General features: G+C 50.7%; 1 protein-coding gene across 1 annotated transcript in view; it reads right to left on the bottom strand.

The window, feature by feature from the left end:
* Positions 1 to 477: 477 nt before the first annotated feature.
* UBE2O (ubiquitin conjugating enzyme E2 O) overlaps positions 478 to 20,468 on the bottom strand; it is a 62,773-nt gene continuing 42,782 nt past the window's right edge. Inside the window, exons 6-18 of the mRNA XM_066565572.1 lie at positions 20,047 to 20,190; positions 19,310 to 19,419; positions 18,357 to 18,507; positions 17,113 to 17,621; positions 14,227 to 14,381; positions 13,228 to 13,340; positions 12,045 to 12,170; positions 10,953 to 11,042; positions 8,015 to 8,672; positions 7,028 to 7,164; positions 6,324 to 6,527; positions 5,604 to 5,661; positions 478 to 4,203 (exon numbers count right to left, since the gene is read on the bottom strand). Of these exons, the coding sequence (XP_066421669.1) occupies positions 3,482 to 4,203; positions 5,604 to 5,661; positions 6,324 to 6,527; positions 7,028 to 7,164; positions 8,015 to 8,672; positions 10,953 to 11,042; positions 12,045 to 12,170; positions 13,228 to 13,340; positions 14,227 to 14,381; positions 17,113 to 17,621; positions 18,357 to 18,507; positions 19,310 to 19,419; positions 20,047 to 20,190 (3,177 nt within the window). The 3' untranslated portion in view covers positions 478 to 3,481. The remainder of the gene's footprint in view (positions 4,204 to 5,603; positions 5,662 to 6,323; positions 6,528 to 7,027; positions 7,165 to 8,014; positions 8,673 to 10,952; positions 11,043 to 12,044; positions 12,171 to 13,227; positions 13,341 to 14,226; positions 14,382 to 17,112; positions 17,622 to 18,356; positions 18,508 to 19,309; positions 19,420 to 20,046; positions 20,191 to 20,468) is intronic.

The following is a 20,468-nucleotide window of genomic DNA, read 5'->3' as shown; positions in this document are numbered from 1 at the left end:
CCGAAGTCAGGACTCCCGAACTCCACATCACTGCTCCAGATTCCGGCAGCACCCAGCAGTGCTGTGTCCAGCCCCGTCCATCACACCCTCACCTGTGTGCTGAGGTGAGGGGCAGGGCAGGGCAGAGCTCCCAGGGGCTTACAAAAGGTTTTCTTTTGCCTGAGTCTGGCCGTGAGCAGTGGGGCCACCAGAGCCGTGCTGGGGCAGGCACTGAGCAAGCACCAGGCACCAGCAAGGAGCACAGAAAATGAAAAACTCCAGCCTGAGAGATGCCCTCTGTACATCAGGGTCTTGGGGAAGAGTTTATGGAGAGCCACAGAGCAGCCCCTCCCTGCCAGACCTGCCTGGATCCCTCTGGACTCACCGGCCTCGGCTTCTGCCAGCAGGATGAGGCTGGCACAGGGAGGAGCTGGAGAGGGCAAGTGCCAGGAGAGTGACAGGAGATGGTGGGGGAAAGAAAGAGACAACTCACAGGTCTACTCACAGAGGCAAAATTTAATGGCAAGTCATCTTCCCTCCTTTATTACACCTTGGTTAGCCAAACAAAAAAAAATCTGCAGGTAAAAAAAGTTTTAATGGTCACACAGCACTTTATACATATATCATAAGCAACCAAGCATCCACATCTGCACGTGAACGACACACCTCTAAGCATGGCCTCAATAGTCAGGTTTGTTTTTTTTATTCATTAAATACTGTACAGAATCAAGGCTACAAACTGATTTTGTAATGCTTCTTCCCCCTCCCCAGCACTTAAAACAGTTACAGGCTGCTCTCATTTGTACATCACACAGTCGTGTAGCCAGTTTTAAGGCTAACAATATGCATCATGCTTTGGCTTTTTTTGTGTGTTTTTAAATTTTTTTTAAGGTTTTAGCCTTTTAAATTTTGTTACCCTTAAATATTACATACATACACAAAAAATTACATAGCTGCAGTGTGCTCACCACCAACCTCATCACCCAGGAGCTTCACATTATCAAAAGCTTTAGAAAATTTGTAAACCTCTGTGCACGCTTGGGTTTGGGACAGCTGCAGAGAGCGAGCGGTGCTGGGGGAAGCAGTGTCCCCTTCCAGAAGGCCAACATCCACCTCCTCAGAGGGAGCCCAGCCTGTGCAAAAGCTCTTGTGTAGGATCAGAGACTTTTTGGGCAAAGGGGAGGACGTGGTGCCTGCCCTGTGAGATGAGAGCTGCAAAGTAAAGGAGGGGAAAAGGGGAAGTCGACAGCTCCTCCATCCCCAGTGGGTTTCTCCCTCCCTCCCTCTATCCCTGGTGCTGTGGGTCATGGGGCAGCCACAGCCTGGCTCTGGGGACAGAGGGTGTCAGTGTCTGGATCACAAACTGTGGTTGTGCCTGGAATCAGCCTCTGCCTGTTCTTCCCCTGCCCTGGAGCAGTGGCCTCCCCTCTTGCCCCCAGCCCTCCGAGACACTCAGTGCTCTGCTCAAAGGGATCCATTCACTCCTGATCTGGCCGTGGTTACAGCTCCAGCCTGCCCTGCCCACGGCTCCCAGCACCTTTCTGCTCCCCAAATCGGCACCTGCCCAACTTCCTCACCTGCCAGGGAGGGCTCCTGGAGCAGGGCTGGAGCTGCTGCAGATGATGCACCCACAGAGCAGTGGCTGGAGAGCTCTGCAGCCCAGGTCTTCATCACAGCCAAGCCCTGCATCCTCTGGAGCACCAGGAGAAGGATTTGTCTTCCAAAACCCCAGTGGTAGATGGGGACATGAGAAGGGCTTTGTGCAGCCAGCCCCTGGCTCAGGAGCATCATGGGGATGCAGGAAAGCACAGGGAGCTGAGGCTGGGGGCGAGGGGGGTGGATTTGGGCTGTTGGGTGCAGCCCTTGGTGTTTCTGGAGCAACAACACGTTTGGATTCTCCTGCTGTTCTCCATTTATAACTGCAGCTACAGTGAGCAAGAGCAAAAGCAAAGGAGAGCTTTGGCTCCATCCTTACCTCTGGCAGAGCCACCTGCTCAGCCTGACTCCTCCCTGGGCAGCCTGGCACCGCTGTGCAGCTGGAAGGACTCTCCCTGCCAGACTGTGCTCCCCATGGTGCCACGTGGGTGCCTCTCCAGTGCCTGAGCACTGGGCAAAGGCAGCAGGGCTGGAGTGTGACTGCCCAGCTCCAAGTGAGGGTGTGTGCAGGCTGGACCAGAGGCCTCAGGAAGGGGACTTGACCAGGGGACTGGCAAAACACTGTCTCAAAGTGCTCATGGTCACCAGCGTGGGCTGTGGAACACAGGCTGCCCTCAGCAGGTGTTTCCCTGAGTGTCCAGCAGCACCGTGGCTGGGAGCAGGGATGGGAGGTGCTGTGCCCACAGTGCTGCTGGCCACAACCAGGCCACCATGGGAAGCAGCTGGCAAGGGAAGAAGCTGATAACAGCCCAAAACAGCTGCTGTAACAGCACAGGAACCAGCACAAACTGGTGCTGCCACAACAGGGCCTGGCCATGACATGGCTCCCCTGGGGTGACCCTGGCTCCCACGGCTCCTGAACACCTGTGTGCAGCTGGAGGAGGGAGCAGCAGCCACACCGGGCTCATCCAGATCTACAACAGCCCCCAGGGTCACCCGCTGCTGCCTGCCCGGGTGAGGCCGGGATCCAGGGTGGGTGTAGTGCTGTGTGACAGCCACGATGGCTGGAACAAAAGATACCTAAGCAAGTAACAAGGGCAGAACCCTGAATCCCATGTACTTCTAGAAGACAGGCATGCATGGTGGGGAAAGGGAAGTTTGCCTCACTCTGGAGAAAAAGAAGTGGGGATGGCTAGACTTGCCTCCAGGAGACTGACCTGGAAGTTGCAGAACTGCATGGAAAGTTTGCAGCACTCCCAGGGCAGCACAAGTGCCAGTGCAGAGCTCTGGCCCTGCCTACCAATCCTGACTGGAAGAACCTTGTAGCTATGGGTGAACAACTAAGACTAGAGCAACTCCGTATGGTGTAGACAACTCCAATGCAAACACAATCCAATGTCTAAGTACAGATAAGCTGGGGTGGACTTCATAGAACCCATGGGAACGCTGAGAAAAAGAAAAGACTGGGAGGGCATTGCCCTTCATTTCCAGAAACTACAGCAATCCCTTCTCCTGGCTGGAACCCCACCAGAACAAACTGCTGGGTGTAGCGCTGGGTGGGAAGAGTCCTTGTGTGGAAAGGTGCCCCAAGATGAAAGTGCAGAGGGAACGTGGCTGCAAGACTGCTTCTGTGCAGGTCTCAAATCTTACCATTGCAGGGTCAAACTTGCAAGAAGAGCACGTACATGGGACAGGGGGAAGGAAGAGGGGTTGGGGGAAAAGAGTTATTCATGCTTAAACAACCTTTCCTCAGAGGAGCAGTCAGGCCTACCACCTTCTTTGGAACAAACCAAGCTGAGGAAGAAAAGCTGGAAGGAGAAGCCAGTTGATTGATAACAGCATTTGCCAATTTACTTTCTGCTGCTTTCCCTTCTCCCCTGCACCTGCCTGTCCCTAACCTGATGGTTTATTTGTCCTCTGTCCACTCTGGGATGTTGGCCCCTGCTAAGGCAGCCCGGTACTGCTGCAAGACACCGCGGATGCTTTTAATGAACCCCTTGGACAAAGGGAAGAGGGGAAACCCGATATCAGGGTAACCGCTCTTCTCCGGCAGGAAACTCCTGTAGCTCTTTCTCCTTTTCTTTGGTTTCACGCTGGGCTGCGAGGCAGAGTCCTGGGCAGCCTTCCCCTCGTCCGTTCGGTCTCTGGCCAGGTCCCCCCTGGCTTGGCCCGTGCTCTCCGAGTCTGAGTACTGTTGGAGGTCGCCGGCGTCGGGCGTCTCGTCCGGCTCCTCCTTCGCGTCCAGCGCCGAGTCGGACAGTTCAGCACCCCCGCCCTGCTCCGAGCTGCCCTCGGCCAGCGCCCCCGCCGTGTCCCCGGGGCTCTCTGCGCACAGGAGGGCGGCAGAATCCGCCCCGTTGGCCTGTTCGTGGCTGCGCTCCACCAGCTCGTTGGTCTCCAGCCAGGACTCGATGCGGGACACCAGGCGCCAGCCGTGGCAGCGGAAATGCTCCCGGATCTCGTGCTCGAAGACCTCGACGGGCCGGCGCAGCAGCTGCATCATGGACTGCACCACGCGGATCAGCGTCATCTCGTTGTAGCAGCGGCTGTTCTCGTAGCCCTCCTGCAGCCCCCGGTCGCTGTCGAAGCCAGCCTCGTTGTAGTAGGGCTCGTTCACCAGGATGAGACCTGCGGGAGAGCGGGCAGCGAGGGGTTAAAGCAGGAACATCATCGCCCTCCCCTGCCAGTCTGCTCCTGCCAAGAGGGTCAGGCACAGGCCGGGCTGAACCCCCAGAAGCTGCAGGATGCAAAGGTCTGGTGTGATGTGGTAGGGAGTGGCATCCATGTTCCTTGGCTGGCAAGAACAGCCCTCTGCCAGCACAATGCAGAGGGCACACAACAGCAGAGGAGTTCAAAAGGGCAGGAAGGGAGAGGTTTCACAGCTCCTTTCACTTCCCTCCTGCAGAAAACCCCACAAACACAACAAAAGCTTTTATTTTCCTCCTCCTCTAAATCAGAACAAAGGCCAGACTGCATCAACAGGATTTGAGCTGGCCAGGTTCTGCTCTATCCAGCAGAGTCCCACCAGCCATTACAGTTCTGAGACACAGAAGACTGTGACAAGTCACCTTTACCAAGATTTTCTCCTGCTTACTTCTGGTCTAATGAAATTACAGGTATGTAGCAATAGCCCCAGCACTGCCAGGCTGCTAGCAGCCTGCCACAAGTTGCATTAGAGCTGGGGAGATCATGTGTCTCTCAAACCCCGGGCAGCAGGAGAGGAGATTTTCCCCTAACACCAAGTTGCTCCAGTAAAACATTTAGTATTTAATTTTCTAAATTTGGATCCTTGGCTTTGGAAACGAGAAAAGGCTTTTATTGTGGTGTCCTTCCCCCACAGGAGGATACAGGTGGACTGTGGGAGTTCAGAGGAGCAGGAGCTGCCTCCAGTCAGCAGGAACCCTTGCTCTGTGTCAAAGGTTTCTCATCACATGCCTGAGCTCCCTGCACAGAAAGTCACCCAGGAGGAATTTATGTGATTTAGTGTGTCTGCTCCCAAACTGGATGGGGCAGAGCAAAGCTCCATGGCAGGAAGCCCTGGGGCTCGTCTAGGCACGCCCCTGATTATTCTCTGCTTTGGTAGGAGCATAAACACCAGCATCATGTGCAAAACATGTCCCAAGTAGAATGGGCGGGTGACTCAGTGGGGATAAAAAAAAGTCCTGCAAACGAGGCCCAGTTTGGCAACTTCAACTAACTTTGGTAACAGGCTGAGGACACGGTGGTTCACCTCTGTCAGCTCACAGTAACAAGCAGACAACTCTGTGCTTGGCTGCTGCAGTGAGAAAAGGGAAAGCATTGTGTCAGAGCCCTGGGATGCAGCCAGAACTCTGGGCATGGGAAGAGCTGGCACCTGTTTCCACTGCTCAAGCAGAGAGATAAGGACACCGCTTTGTCCAGCAAGGTGAGACCAAAAGGCAGCACTAACCCAAATGGGGTGGCAGATCCCAATTGTGTGCCCCCCATAAATCAACATCCCTTCCTCCCTCTGCCTTTTCCTGACCCACAGGCTTGGCAGGAGCATTTACCTTGGATGGAGATGAGTACTTGAAGGAGACTGGATTTACTGGTCCACCTTTCTGTCCCCTGAAATGCAAACACAAATATGTTAAAAGGGCTGGAGCACCATCAGTTTGCTCTGTGACTACTATCAGATGAAGTGAGGCCCCAGCTGCTCTGCATTCCTGTTGCTGACATCCTGTGGCTCACGGCAGGAACAAGGAACTGACTCCATGAGCACATGATGTGCTGGTGTCCCATCTCAACAACACATCTCTCCGTTATTTTTTTACCAGCACCACACCCCCTCAGGCCAGTTCTGTCTGGAACTGTGTAAACTTACACACCAGCCATCAGTTCCAAAACCTTCCCAGCTGCCCTGTCCTGCTCAAAACCTATTTCCCTGGCTCTGCTTATTCCAAGTCTCCATCTGGACTTTGTACCACATGATTTGTCCACAGTGTGGAAGACAGAGCCCTAACCCACAGGCACACCCCCTGCTGGTGTTGGCATCTCTGCTATGGCTGGACTGACCACAGACTTCTCATTGAGGAGAGACAGTTGAGCCAAATACAGCCCCAGAAAAAGCCAAACTACACCAGCTATCTGCTCCAGATGCCCAAAGCCCAAGCCACTCCAGCTCAAACACCACCCAGAGAGAATCACCCAGGTCTGGTAGGAAGTGACTTGTTCCAAAAGCAGCCCAGCACAAGCCCTGCTCCCCAGAGCCAGGTGGAGGACAGCATTACCTTGCCTATCCAGGTCCCCAGGAGGCTGACACACACTTTGCCATTGTCGTAGAGGTTGGGATTCAGCCTCCCACTGCACTGGGAGAGGTAGCGGAAGAGAGGCGGGACAGCGGGGTAGATGTTGGGGAGCTGGATATCGAAGAGGAAGAGGCCATCTTCATAGGGTGTGCGTGTGGGCCCTTTGATAAGTGCTGAGAAGAGATCCTGTGGAGAGAGGCAGGAGGTCAGGACTGGGAAACACCCTCTTACCCTGGCAGAGCTGTATTTACACAGAGGGAGAGTGGGGATGTGATTGACTTGGCCCTTTCAAGTGTCAGGTCAAGCAACACATCTCATGGCACCTTCCCCTGCCAGAAGTTGCACCCTGAGAGCAAAGTGAACATTTGCAACTGAAACAGGGCTTCAAGGAGGGCCAAAAATCCCAAATTTACTCCCTGCTGACACAGCCCCTTGCTGGCTGTCTTCCCACTCAGCATCCAGAACAGGCTCCCTGCAATCAGCAGCTCTTTTTTTGCCACCTTGACTCAGTGAATGCAAAAGTAGCAAAAGCAGCCATTTTGGGTAATTACAGCCCTGTTTCACATGATGCACACATTCCTGCAGCTCTAATGCAAAGGATTAGGGCTAAGCAGGGAATTGCAAAGACAGGGATCTGGATGCTGAGCCCAGCACCAGCACAGAGGCATCTGAGAGCAGGCACTTGCCATTCGATCCTCGAAGGTTTTCACCATGATGCCATCGGGCAGGGAGGTGGCCAGCAGAGCCATCTCCTTCCGCACGGTGCTGAAGAACTTCTTGGCTTCTGGGGGCTGGAACTCCATTTTCTTGAAGGCATGGGAATCTGTGGGACAAAGAAGACAACAATTACAGCCTGCCTTTAGAAACTGCCACAGGTTCCTCATGAAGGCAAATCTACCCATGTGTAATATGCATCAAGTGGAAGAGAGGAGTTAACTTGCTTTGGTGCTGAGCCAGGAGGCAGGAGAGATGATTTCCCACACAGTGCAGCAACCACAACCTGCATCTCCTGTTCTCACTGTCCCACACAACGCTGTCCCCTGTGGCCCAGCGAGGAAACTTGTCCCACAGAACAATAGCCCTGCCAAAACCAACACAGCTCCCCACTTCCCCTTGCCCACACCTGCAGCTTCCCAACAGTCTGGCCACCTTTCCCACCCAGGCTGGAGCACCTTGGGCTCCACTGTCACCAATGTTCCCCACAGCCAGATGCTTTTTTATTCCTGGCCACTAACACTGGCGCCAGTGAATAAAGACACCCACTCACCAAGGAGACCCAGCACAAGAACACCAGCTGGTTTTGTTTTGCTTCTCAACCAATTCAGCCTTGAAAAAAAAGCCTGAACAAACCCTGCAACTTGCAAGGAAATGTCTGCAATGGAAAGCAACTGATGTCTGCAGCCCTCCAATGTTAGTCACCACCCTGGGAAAGAGGGAAGCACTCTTCTGAGGCTTGGGAAGGTGCAAGAGTGCCTAGAGTTGCTATCTAAAAGCCATGTTTAGGTCCCAGAACACACTGTGCTACAGAAGTTGGCTTAATTTCTCTTCTCTAGTTAATGAGCTACGAAAAGGACTAAGATGAGAGGGTACAGAATCCAAAGGGTTTGAGGCAAAGGTTTTGGATAAAGAAACACTGCAGGAGAGCAGTGAAGGACCAGGTATCCCACACTCACCTGGAGCATATTCCAACACAGAGAACACTTCTCCCTTGGCACTGGTGAAGGTGACTCCAGGCTTCCCTCCACTCTGCTGGCAGAGCACTGGTGTCTCACTGGGCCACTCTGACCTCACTGGTGTCTGTGCCTCTGCTTTTTCTTCCTTCTTCTCCGTCTCTACCATTGCTTCCATCTTTTCCTCCTCAGCAATAGCCACATTATCCAAGGTCTTCTTTAGATTTTCCTGCAGCTTTTTAATATCGTCCAAGAACTTCTTCTCTCGAGTGGGTTTTTCCAGTTCCACAGTTGGGGAGGTGGGAGAGCCAGTCAGCAGCTGCTCCACAGTCATATTTTTCAGGCTTTCCAAGATCTTGATGGCCTCCTTTAGTTCCCGGAAGCTCTTTGGGGCTCCATCCTTGCCAGCTTTTTCTGTAGCAAGATCTGCAACTGCCATAGCCACAGCTCCTTGGACTTGTTCTTCTACTTTTTTCACCTCCTCTGCTGCTGGTTCCTCAGGCTCAAAGTCCTCAATTTTTGGGTGGTCATCTTCCATGAGGCCATTATCTGTCTCCCAGCTGTCACTTTCATCCTCCCACTCTGAGGATGCCCCGCTGGTGCTGCCATCAACAGAATCATAGTCTGACTCCTCAATTTCTGATTCAATATTGTACAAGTGCTAAAGGAGAACAGAGTTACATGACACTTAGGCTGAAGCACAGTTTTAGTTGTTTTTAAAAGTAAGTAAAAGGAATTTCCATTTGGATTTGTTTGGGCTGTTTAAACCCATTCCATCTATACTGGCACAGATTATGAAACCACACAGTCCCATCCTCCACTTTTCCAACTGTGGCATTGGGGGTAAAACTAGGGCAAGTTCTAGATGGGCTGCAGTCCTGCCACTGTCTGGGATCCAGCCCTGGAGAGCAGGCAGGTGCCCCACAGCTCCCTGGATGCCCCAGGGTTTCAGAGCACAGAGCTCAGAAGGTATTTGGTATCATGTGAGGAGTTGGTATTTCTGGTCCTGCTTCTGCACCAGCAACTGTGTTGGCACAGAGCCCTGGTTTGGCTGCCTCCACACTCTGTCCTTCCACAGAGACAATGCTGGAACCAGGAACACATTCCTGTAGCAGCTCTCCTCTCCTGTGGCACACAATATTTGCCAAGAGAGCCTTGCTAGACTGCTTTAGCTGTTATATGTGGCTACTGCTTAAAATTCAGCTGGGACAATGGAGCCTCACCCAAGTTGCTGAATAAGCTCTTATATAAAATGCTCTCTTCCCTCTCACTACTGGAAGCTGAACATATTCCCACTCCATCCAGCCTCACCTCCTACCACTTGCTTTTGCACATGCTACGTCTCAGGAGGTCTCTCTGCAGAGGTTTACAGAGCTCCTCCAGTTTTAAGCACCAACACTGAATCAGGGGAGCAAGAACACCTTTTCAGGGCTGTGTTTGCAGTGACAAGATGGGAGCATTTTATCCACATCTTCTGATACTTGAGTGACAGCCCAAGAATCCTCTTAATCTGGCAGGATACAACCCCAGAGGCTAAAGCACAGGGACCCTCAGTCATCTTGTCAAAGCCTTTAACTGAACCAGCACTGTTGAGCCAGTCCTGTGCCACCCAGAGACAGGCAGCCAGCAGAGGTTAGCTGGGTTCAACACAAGTGACTGCAGGCACGAAAAGCCATCAAAACTCACTGCCCTCAAAGCTAATCCAAATCTGAGTTGGAAAGTTAATTAGCCTGCTATGCCATCTTTATTTTTAGAGCTGTGAAAAAGCACCCAGACAGCTCGTCTCTGGGCACATGGTCAGGCATTGATAAATCATGGTTTTACCAACTGATAATTCATGCTCCTGACATTTCCCTAACTCCCATAATTACGCAGAGGAGCAGAATCGAAGGGACTGGCGTGACACAGCAGGAGCTGCTGCAGAGCCCCAGCACTGCAGTGTGAGAACAGCCCTTTGTGGAGCAGGCATCAGACCTCTGATTGTGCCTGTGATCCAAGCACATGTGACAACGGGGAAGGGAGACAGCAGCCTGCTTTGTACGCCCCAGTCCACTGCCACAGTGCAGGCATTGACTATTCTACTGTAATTAATGCAGAGCTGCTTGGTTTAAAAAGAGATCTTGCTCAAGTACATTGTACTTGCTAAGGCATCTCTGCAGTGGAGGCAGTGGCTGCTCTGTCAGTGACAGAATGGACTCTACAGACGTAGGTTGTCTTGTATCTTTAGGCTGTCTGCCTTCATTGCAGGCAACAAGGAGAGAAGACATGGGATGAAACTGTATGGGGAGTAGCAAGTATGAGTACAAGACATTACAACAAAAGCCTTAAAAGAACCCCAGACAAATCAGCAGTGCAGTGGATTAGCAGTGTGGCTGTATCTGTATTTTTCAGCTTGCATTCAACCCTTTCCCTCCCTGCCTGGAATAAGATTTGAGTCTGATCTCTAGGTTAGCTAAGGTGACAATTTGTGGCTCTGGCCCAGCTTCTGGAGGAGTTTCTTTAGTGAAAACCCCACTATGGTGGCATTTCACAAGAGAGACAGAACATGCAATAGTCTTTTGGCAGTGCCCTGGTTGGGCAATGCACTAACCTGGGCTCCAGTCAGAACCAATGATCCCTCAGCTCTGCCAAGCTCCAGGTGCCTGAGGCCAGGAGCAGGGCTGTGGGCAGAGCTGGGAGGCACTTGTGAAGGCAAAAAGAGCCTGTCCAGGCTTCCCTAATCACCAGATTAGAGAGCAGTTATGACCAACTAGTTGCCTCCTGACAAAAGGATTTTCCTGTGATAACAGAATTGGGAAGTCACCCTCGCATATAGGACTGCACCAATCAACAGAGCAAGAGTCCCTTACCCAGTGAATCTCTCTACACACAGGACTTAAATCCACATCTTGTCACTCAGCTAAGAATTATGGTGATAATGGGAGCTGGAACAGGACCTCACCTGAGGCAGAATGATAGTCTTGGAATTGTCAGCCCACACCACTTCCACCTTGCTGCTGACATCCACGCGAGCCACCTGTCCGACCGAGGGCTGTGGAGACAAGAGTGGTTTGTCAGTTCCTTTTCTTCCCCAGGCACTTCAGTGCAGAGCAGGAAGGATTTGAGAAACACATTCCCCAGCTGGAGAACCACCTAGAGCAACACCTGCATCCTACATACAGAAACCACACAACTCTGCCATGGAGGGGGGAGAACTCTTCTCCACAAGGAGCAGGAGTGCTGGTCTGGAAGGAGATCCTGATCTTTGACAGGACCAGCAGCCTTTCAGTGCCAGCAAGGGACAGGTCCTCCATGGAATGGGGGTGCCCTCTAGTGGGGTGTCCTCAGCTCCCCCAACACCCAGCACCAGGGGCTCCTCAGAGAGCACAGGCATGAACAAACAAGCCACAGCCTTGCAGGGTGTGCAGGCAAGGAGCACCTCGCCCTGCAGCAGGTTATTTAGGTCAGCTGAGCAGGCTGGGATGTGTTTTGTGCTGTAAGAGCCACACTACACCTTTTAACACTTTTTTAGGGCAGCAGGCTCAAAAGCTGAAGGTCTCTCCAGAGGTGTTTTGTCTACAATATAAATTGTTCCTTCCTCCCCCAAGGAAATCAATCAGCTCAACAAAATTTACATGAACATAGCTCAGTCACCAGAGCTGAACCCCAGTCTTCTGTTGCCAAGTAGAACATGACAAATCCACCTCATGGTTGCTCAGGAGCCCACAGAATATCCTTTTATTACAAGTTAGTCTGAAATCCTAAGCAAGAGTTCTATGTAAAGCCCTCAGGCATATGTTCAGTCCTTGTCTCAGCTTCACTCTTGCTCTGCTGCAGACTGTCATCAAGGTCAAAGCATTTCAAGGTTGCATCTCCACCAGACAGAGCTCTGATGTGTTACTCATGACAGCAGGGGACACCAATACAAAATCAGGAAGCTAGGGAGTTTATTTAGAATGCCAATGCAGGGTCTAACATCTTCCTATCAACCTTTCCAAGTGCCTCCACCAACACCTGGAGACACTGTGGCCGCAGCAGCGTGGCCAGGACCCACCTCGTCCTCCTTGGCCGCGGCTCCGTCGGAGTTGCCGATGCGGATGACGATGTCGGTGGTGCGGAAGCGGAAGTCGGGGTGGTCGGCGATGTCGTAGACGCTCACGTCCTCCTCCTCCCCGATCAGCTGCAGCCAGACACAGCCACACGTCAGCCCCACCAGGCTGCACTGACCCCCAGAACACACCTTCAGCCCTCCAAAGCACTTGGTGTTTTGTTTGATCCCTTTTCAGCCTGCAAGGGGCTGCTGCTGTCCCCTCTTGTCACCTCATCCAGTGGATCAAGGCACAACAATGAAAGGAAGCAGATATTCTGTCTCATCTGCTCAGCCTCACTTGTACCTCAGGGTTCACATCACCATGACGAGGAGATGTGCAACCACAGTGTTTTATTCCCTTCTGAACACCCAGATTTCTCAAAGCAGTTCACTGGGGCCCAAAGGGCAAGAATTTACTTTTGAAATTATCCAATGCAACAGGAAGTATATGACAAAAAACCTGTCATTTAATGGGAAACATCTTTCCTTTGATTTCTCCTGGAGAAAGAGAGCTAGGACCTCATGAATTATGAGAAATAAGTGAAGCACAACCCTGGGCCAGACATGTTCTGCTTCTGCATGTGAAGAGCCCTGCTCAGTTATGACAATGTGCTCTGGCAGGCCAAGACAAAGGAGTGTCGAGGCCCCCTCTCATCTCCAAGATGTCCCCTTCTGCATCTTGATAGACTACAGTGTATCAAGACTGGAAAATACAGCATTCCTACAAATCCCAAGAAAAAGGTTAACTATGGGCAATACTACCTGGCAAACAACAACGTGCAATAGATTGATCCTATTTCTAGGAACCATGCAAAGACATGGGGAGGAAAAATTCTTACAGTGAACTCAAGAAATCCATTGTCTGTGACAACTTTAGCAAAAATCTTTATCCACACCAGAACCTGATGATGCCATGGGATGTAAATTATCTGCCTGATCTTTGCCACCTCACAGGCATCTACAAATATGAAGTGATATCACCTCTAGCTAAGTCTCCCAGGCCCATAAGCATTGTTCCCTTCCTCAAGGACACACAATCAATGCAGAGCTGATTTCCAGGCTTATCTGTGTTTATCTGTTAGGCTTGTATTATTTTGTGGCTGCTTTCTCTTAGCTGATTGTGGCAGGCCCTGGCTCCTGCACTTACCTCCACATCATCTCCACTGGGTTTCAGCTTGAACCACTTCACCACACAGGTACGGCCGATGTGGTCCCCAGACTGCACCACTCCATACAACCCAGGGTCCTGGGAGCTCTGAGCTTTTGGTCACAATGGTAGGGAAGAAAACAGACAAATCAGGCAAAGGAGCACAGACTTTGCTCAGTGACTGAGGCTGTCAGCTCCTGGGCTCTCGTGGCTAAAGCCTTCCACTTGTGAATGGCATGAGGAAAAACACTTCTTCCTACACAGTGAGAATTGTTGCCAAACTAGAATGGTAGAGCTGGAACTGACGGGTAACTTTAGTTTCCACAGACTACGTGTTACCCAGAAGACCAGTCAGACATTACTCATCACAAATGGCCACATAAAATAGCCTCTATTTATGCTAAGCCACTTTCCTGCTTCCCAACCTATCTTCTGGTCCCCACTGCTGAGGGCCTACCCTTGCTAGAGAAGGAGCTGAGAGCCAGATGGCTTCATCAATATTTCATATCCAAAAGCTGTAAGTCTCCTTGAACTTGTCCTGTGGCCCTCACTAGCATCACCAATTGGTTTGGTGAAGAAAAGGGATTGAAAAAGAGGCCTCTGGATCCCAAAACTCTCCATGAAAAAAACGTGAGGGTCATGCTAGATCAGCTGTACAGAGAAAATAGCCTGAGGTGAGCTGTTTGTTTCTCCCCTCACTCTGGGACAGAGCTCAGAGCTGCTGGTCCTTTCAAGGTGGGCAACTCCTGCTTTGCAGAAATACTGAAAATCCTAGTTTGTATCCTTGGTATTTATTCTTTCCACATCCCTCCTGTTGTCACAGTTCAACTTTGGTATGTAAATAATGATTCTCTGCTGCCATTCCCACCAAGTCAGCTGAGTCACTGCTGTCTCTGTCAGGTGCCCACCTCTAGTGAGCACCAACAGCTACAGAGTAAATTAGGGGATCCAAACTGAACAATACTTTGCAATTAAGAGCATTGCTCTGACACCCAATACCTCTTTTGTCCACCACAAAATCTCCAGGGCAGAACTCATTGTTGTCCAGGTGATGGACAGGGATCAGCTCGTTGGAGCGGATGTTTGTCTCCACGGTGCCATCCTGCCACATCACATCAGCTGAAGTCATTGTGGTCACCACTTCCACAGCAACCCTGGCAGCACAAAAAGGCAATGAGTCACCAAAGGGAACATCAAGGATCAAGATGGACCTCAGCAACACAAAGGTACACGGATCAGCAGGCTGGGAAGCAAGTCAGGAAACCCCATGTGGAGCACATGGACACAGCTACACAGCAGCTTTGTTTTGATGGGCTCTCAACCCCTGCAGGAGTTACACTGCTGAAGGAGCACTGACTTTCCAGAGAGCTCCTGCTGAGTTCACTTTTATTCCTGTGGAGGCAAATTAACATCCACCAGCACCCACTTTCTGCCCCTGACAGGAGCTTCAAATAGTTTGAAGCTTGAGATCTTCTCCACTGGAGCACTTTCCAGCTCTGAGGAGTCTTTGAAACTAGAAGAACACATGAGTGGAAAGATAAATCATCACAGCCCTTCCAGAGAGAAAAAAAAAAAAAACAAAACAAAGGAAAGAGGCTACACATTGAATGTGAGCAAAGCAAAAGGATTTTGTTTAAAAGAGAAAAATGTCCTCCCCAGCTGTTCAAACACACATGTGTCTTTGCAGCTCAGAAATTAAACCCAAACACACCACAACGGACCACATGCTGGTTCTCTGCTGAGGGGCTTGACAGGGATGCTTGAGGAGGCAAAGTCCTTGGGGCAGGAGGGGCAGCCTAGCTGGACACTCTTCTAATGAGCCCTCCACTAATTTCATCTCTCCTACAGAAGAGAACAAACCAAACCCCACACTGGCTTTAAATCTTCCCTTTACTTTGCTGGCCAGGCCTTCCAGAGTAACACAAGTGCTGGATTTATGTTGGTTTCAGAACCCAATCAGAATGAAGATACAATAGGCAAATACAGCTGTTTGTCCCCAGCCTTGTTTTTATGAATGTCAGAGAAATATTTTTAAGTGGAAACAAGATGAAGTTTTTAGCAGGGCCAGCACTCAACAGCAGAAATTATCAGAGAAGGGTCTGTAACAGGCCAAGTGTGTGTGTGATACACAACAAGATGGTTTCTGGGGCACAAAGGACATGTCTGGGGGACATAGGACATGTGCAGCTGAGGATGGCAGTGGAAAGGCTGTGCAAGGAAATGAGGCACTCTTGTCTGCAATGGTGGCTCTAAACAAAAATCAAGACTTGATGTTAATAAAAATCCTTGTATATCCTCACTAAAAGATATCCAGCTGTCTGTGTGCTGCACAGAGAGCTGCAGCAGGTCACTCACTGATGGCAAAGCCACATGCTGAGCTGGCCCCTGCAGCCAGACTGCCCAGGAGCTGACACACCACATGTGCATCACCGAGTGCAGGCAGCTCTAGCACTTGGCATTTCTCAGCAGTGCCTGGCAGAACATCTCTGATCACCAGAGAAACATCTCTGATTCCTCAGCACCCCAGAGGAATATTCAACAGCACTGGCCCCTCACACTGAGCTGTGCCCAGCTGCCCCATGTACCCTTCAGAGCATCAGCTGGGGGCTCTCAGTCTGTGCTGAAAAAGCCTCTAACTCCTACTCTGTGTCATGGTTATCTCTTTATCTCCTTGTATTGAGCTGTCCTGATCCAGCACTGGAATTTCTTGGGGCTGACACAGGGATTTCTCCCCTCTGCCTGTATGGTACAGGGAGCCACCAGGTGCCCTAGCTATGCTCTCCTTAGCAAAACCTTCAGTAAAACAGAGACACTCAGCGGGGGAGTGAGACATGAAGAGTGAACTGAGAATCCATTCCCAGGAACTCTCACACACTCCCATTTTTTTCTCACACTTGGATGCTGCTCTGCTGGGCTTTGTGACCTTCAAATCTAATTTCTCCAGAACTTACAAGGACTACAAGAATCACTCACAGGCGAGGCTTAATACCTACAAAAAATGCCAATGAAGTTCGTGACATTCTCAAACTAGTGAATCTCTTGAATAACCTCTGATAATGTCACTTTCCTGGGAGAATTCTCACATTTCTCTTGCATCAGTTGGTGCAGAATCTGTACACAACTAAGCAGCCCAGGGAAGCCTGCAGACAGGGAGGCCACTTGTCAGATGTCCTTCCATCCCATGAAAACAGTTTAAACGTTCCTAAGTTAAAGGCAAAAGCTGCTGACATCCAGTTTTATCTAGAAATGGGCAGATACATGCAGTACTCCCTCCCTCAAGTTACTGAAATAAATTCCTCCAAGGCTCTCAAGGAGTGAGTGCAATTTATTAATTAAAAAAAATTCTAATATTAAGATGTATACTGCTGGCAAAAATCGCAGATCTCTGCAGAGCAGGGCCAGGATAACAGAGACCACAGCAGCACTAGCACCTGCCAGCTCAGAGCTCTGTGCTGCTCTGGAGACAGCTCTCCAGGATAAGCTGTCCATTCCTAGCATGGTCTGTCCTCAGCCTCTGTGCAGAAGCTGCCAATAAGGTAACCAATTAGTGTCATGTTTAAGCTGTGTGATCTTTATTCACCTCTTTCCCTGCACACAGAATCCAGCACAGCACAGATATGCTGTAGATACCCTGAGGCACAGCTGAAATGGAATAGCATCAGTGTCAGGTCACATGGCCCCAGTTTCATCAGAAGCTGGACTGAGACCAAGCTGATTCCACACAGGCCACTGCACAATCATCACAAGATAACTGCTGTCAGTTACTACCAAGCAGAGCCCAAACTCCCCATCATCTTGCACCCGAGTTCAGGTGCTGCTTTACAGCTGAGCACTTGGGGAAGGGAGATTTTGGCAATTACACATGGGTGTGGAAATCTAGCTCACCTGTCTCCTGGCTTAAACTCTCTTGAAACCTTAGTCTTCTTCTTCTTGTGCTTCCTCTTCAAGTTTTTGATGGAAAGAGGGATGCTCTTCTTGCGGCAGGTGCCACTGCCACTCTGGGACGAGGCAGTGGAGCTGGCAGAAGAAGTGACAGAACTGGTGTCATCAGTGTCATCAGCTGCCTCATCATCAGCATCCTGCTCCATGGACTGCAGCCTGTAGTCAGGCAGCCCTTCATCCTTCAGGAGAAACGGGGGCTGCTGCTGCTGCTGCCGTGCTGCTGCTCCCTCCTTCTCCTTCCCTGTTTCTTCAGGCTGCTCCTCCTTTCTCTCCCCAGGACTGGGTGCACTGTTGGAAGAGTCATCCAGCTCACACTTGGATTCAGGCTTAAGCTCTTCTGATTTTTGGTCAGCAGCTGCAGCAGACTCTTTGTCAGGGGCTTCACCTGTGCACTGAGACTCTGGGGAGCACGACATGATCTTCACGATCTGCTTCTTCAGCAGCCGTCTCACCTGGAGAGAGCAGACGTGGGTCAGACCTGTGTCTGGGCACTCAGCAGGCTGGGGAATGCTCAGCTTTGTGCAGGAAAAACAGCACCCATGGGGCTCTGCAAATTTCACCTGCACCAGACTACTCTGCAAACCAGCAGCTCACAGTACTCTGCTCAGGAGCAGCACTGCACTAGCCCAAGTAAAGTGAGCTTTGCTCCTTCAGCTTATTTTAGGCATGTTTTGAACTTTTTTTATCATGGAAGGTCACAAGTAGATCCATGTAACATGCACAGAGGTCACCATCTACACACTGATGACATCCTGTTATTCTAGGAACACCATGGCTCTACAGCCAGCAGGTACAGACCACAGCATGATTCATGTGGCCTAGGAAGCAAAACCAACTTCCTTGTTTCACTGTAGCAACTGAAACATTTCAGCTCCATGAGAATACTAAGGAAAACAACATGTTTATAAATCCCAGCTGTCAGAGCACACTTGACCCCTGCAAGGTGACATTTCTGTGCTGAGGCCCTGTTCATCTTCTCTCAAGGTGTAGCTGCATGCTTCACCCAGAGCAGTCAGAGTGCTCCACAAGGTGACTTCCCTGCTGGCAACAACAAGCCATTACTCTTCACAACCACTTCAGGAGTCACATTTCAGACCACATGACTACCAGAAAGATCTCTGCTTTAAAAGCCACAGTGACCACAAATACTTAGAGAAGTCAACACCTCCCTCGACCCCTCAACTCACCTTTTTGGCAACTGATCCTTCACCCAGGACACAATTCCTCTCTGGACATTCACAGGTGATTTTTGCAGGTTCCACTTTGTCTGGGAACACGTAGAGGCACCTTTCCCCCAGCTGCCTTTGGGCATGGTCAAAGCAGCCCAGACGCTTTACCCTGGCAGAACAGGAGAGCCATGAGCACAGAACAGAAACAGAACCCAGCAGTGCCCAGAGCCTTGACAAGGCTGGCACAGCCTCACACTAACAGTGCTGCTGCAGGGCTGGCACAGCACCACACTAAATCATTTCCAGGCACACAATTCTAAAGGAGAAGTGGGAATTTCACCAGGGACTGGGTGGGGATACAAAGGGTTTGGGTGGGACACAAATCACTCCTCTCCCTGTAGCTCCCCTCCTCCTCCGAGAGAGCTGCCAAGAGACATTTGGGGCTTTTTGCTGTAATTTGAGAGTTGCTCCCCTCCAGTGCAGGAGCTCCAGGCAGGACCCACACTGACAGTGCTGCTGCTCATCTGACTTGTCTTTTGAGCTTTCCCAGCCCATTCCAGCAGCTGCAGCCTGCAGAGGGCACCAGTTACTGCCTCAGCACCAGCCCGGGCTGCAGCCGCACCCCTGAGCCCCACCCCGACACACACGGAGCTGCAGCCTGCTCCAGGCAGGAGCCAAAGGACAAGGGAAGAAGGAAGCTGCTGCCAGACACCACTCCGTGCACCTGTCAGCTGGAGAGAACTTGGCATTAGCAGGATGCTTGCCCTCGTGCTGGTAACTCAAGGGTCTGCTAAACTAATTTGGAAGTTGCTCTCGTATTTTTGAAGCTCTGGGATATGCAGGCATGCAACATGGAAAAAAAAATCCTGCTGAAAACAGAAGCATTGTGTCCCTTAACCTGGTAGGCCTGTCACCCACAGTCTGCAGGACCTGAGTGCTGGGCGTGAAAAGGGCTTTCCAAGGGATCTCACCTGGACAGCTTATCCTGGCTGATTATTGAGGGAGGAGGGCTCACACTGTCAGTACCTCCAGGACAGAAGCTTTTAGTGATCCAAGTAACCTTTAGTTCTACCACCTGTACCTACAATGTAGTGATAGAAAAGGCAATTACACATTTTAGAGACTTTCCCAGACCCATATCTCAGATGCCAAAGTTTACACACAGCAAAGTGGCACACCTGCTTTTATCATTTAATATGGGCAAGTGAAGTTTCACCCCATCCAGGACAATTACAGTGCCCCCATAACCTGATAACAGATTCTACAGCTTTTAGCTTCAAGGAAAGACAAGTGGCTTGGGAAGGAAGCTATGGTACATGTAAATCAGCAGTCCAATGTCACAAAGAAATATGCTAATGGACTTGGAGCTGCTCCTTCTTTAAGCAAAGAATCAGCAATATTTCTCCTTTTTGGACAGCATGCAACATTAAGTTTCAATAGAAGATGTGCTCCTACTGCCCTAATGATCAGCAGTACTGCCTCTGAGTGTGCTGACACATGATCACTTTACAGGGTGCCAGCAGGGACCCTTGCTAGGATGCTCCAAAGTCCTGCCAGTCCCCAGTGAGAAATTTGTCACCTCAGAACAGCACAGCCACAGCACATTTGCTCTTGGGAGGTTACCATGGCAAGCTGACTTTGCTCCAAACAGCCAGCCAGGGACCATGCAGGGCAGAAGGAGGCCATGTGTCAGGGTGTCAGTCCTTACCTCCTCCACCACCACTCTGAACTTGCTCTTTGTGCTCAGAACAGGCTTCACACCCGAGAGCCACTGCACACTGGAGAACACTTTAGATGGCCCAATGAGGACTTGTCCAGGATAAAAGCCATATGAATCATCAAAGAAGAGACCCTGTGGGAGAAATAGAGGGGAGAAAAACAGCATAAAGGACTCTAAGATTTAATATTCCAGCATTTCGCTTCCACCTTTTGTGATCAGTAAAATTAACTATAAAGGTAAAGTCTGCAAGATGCCCATCTCCAGTATCTCATCCTCTCCTGAAGGCAACCCAACAGTTCCTATAGCAACCTGCTCTGTCACACAGCCCAACAGGACCAGGACTTGGTGCAGGAGAAGCAAGGGTACTCGCAAGAAACTAAAGATGCAAATTTCCACAGAGGTTCTCAGTA

The sequence above is a fragment of the Molothrus aeneus genome, chromosome 25 (assembly GCF_037042795.1).
Source record: "Molothrus aeneus isolate 106 chromosome 25, BPBGC_Maene_1.0, whole genome shotgun sequence".
Classification (NCBI taxonomy): Eukaryota; Metazoa; Chordata; class Aves; order Passeriformes; family Icteridae; genus Molothrus; species Molothrus aeneus.
Note: the sequence above shows the minus strand (reverse complement) of the source record. Positions and strands in the feature narration are given on the sequence as shown.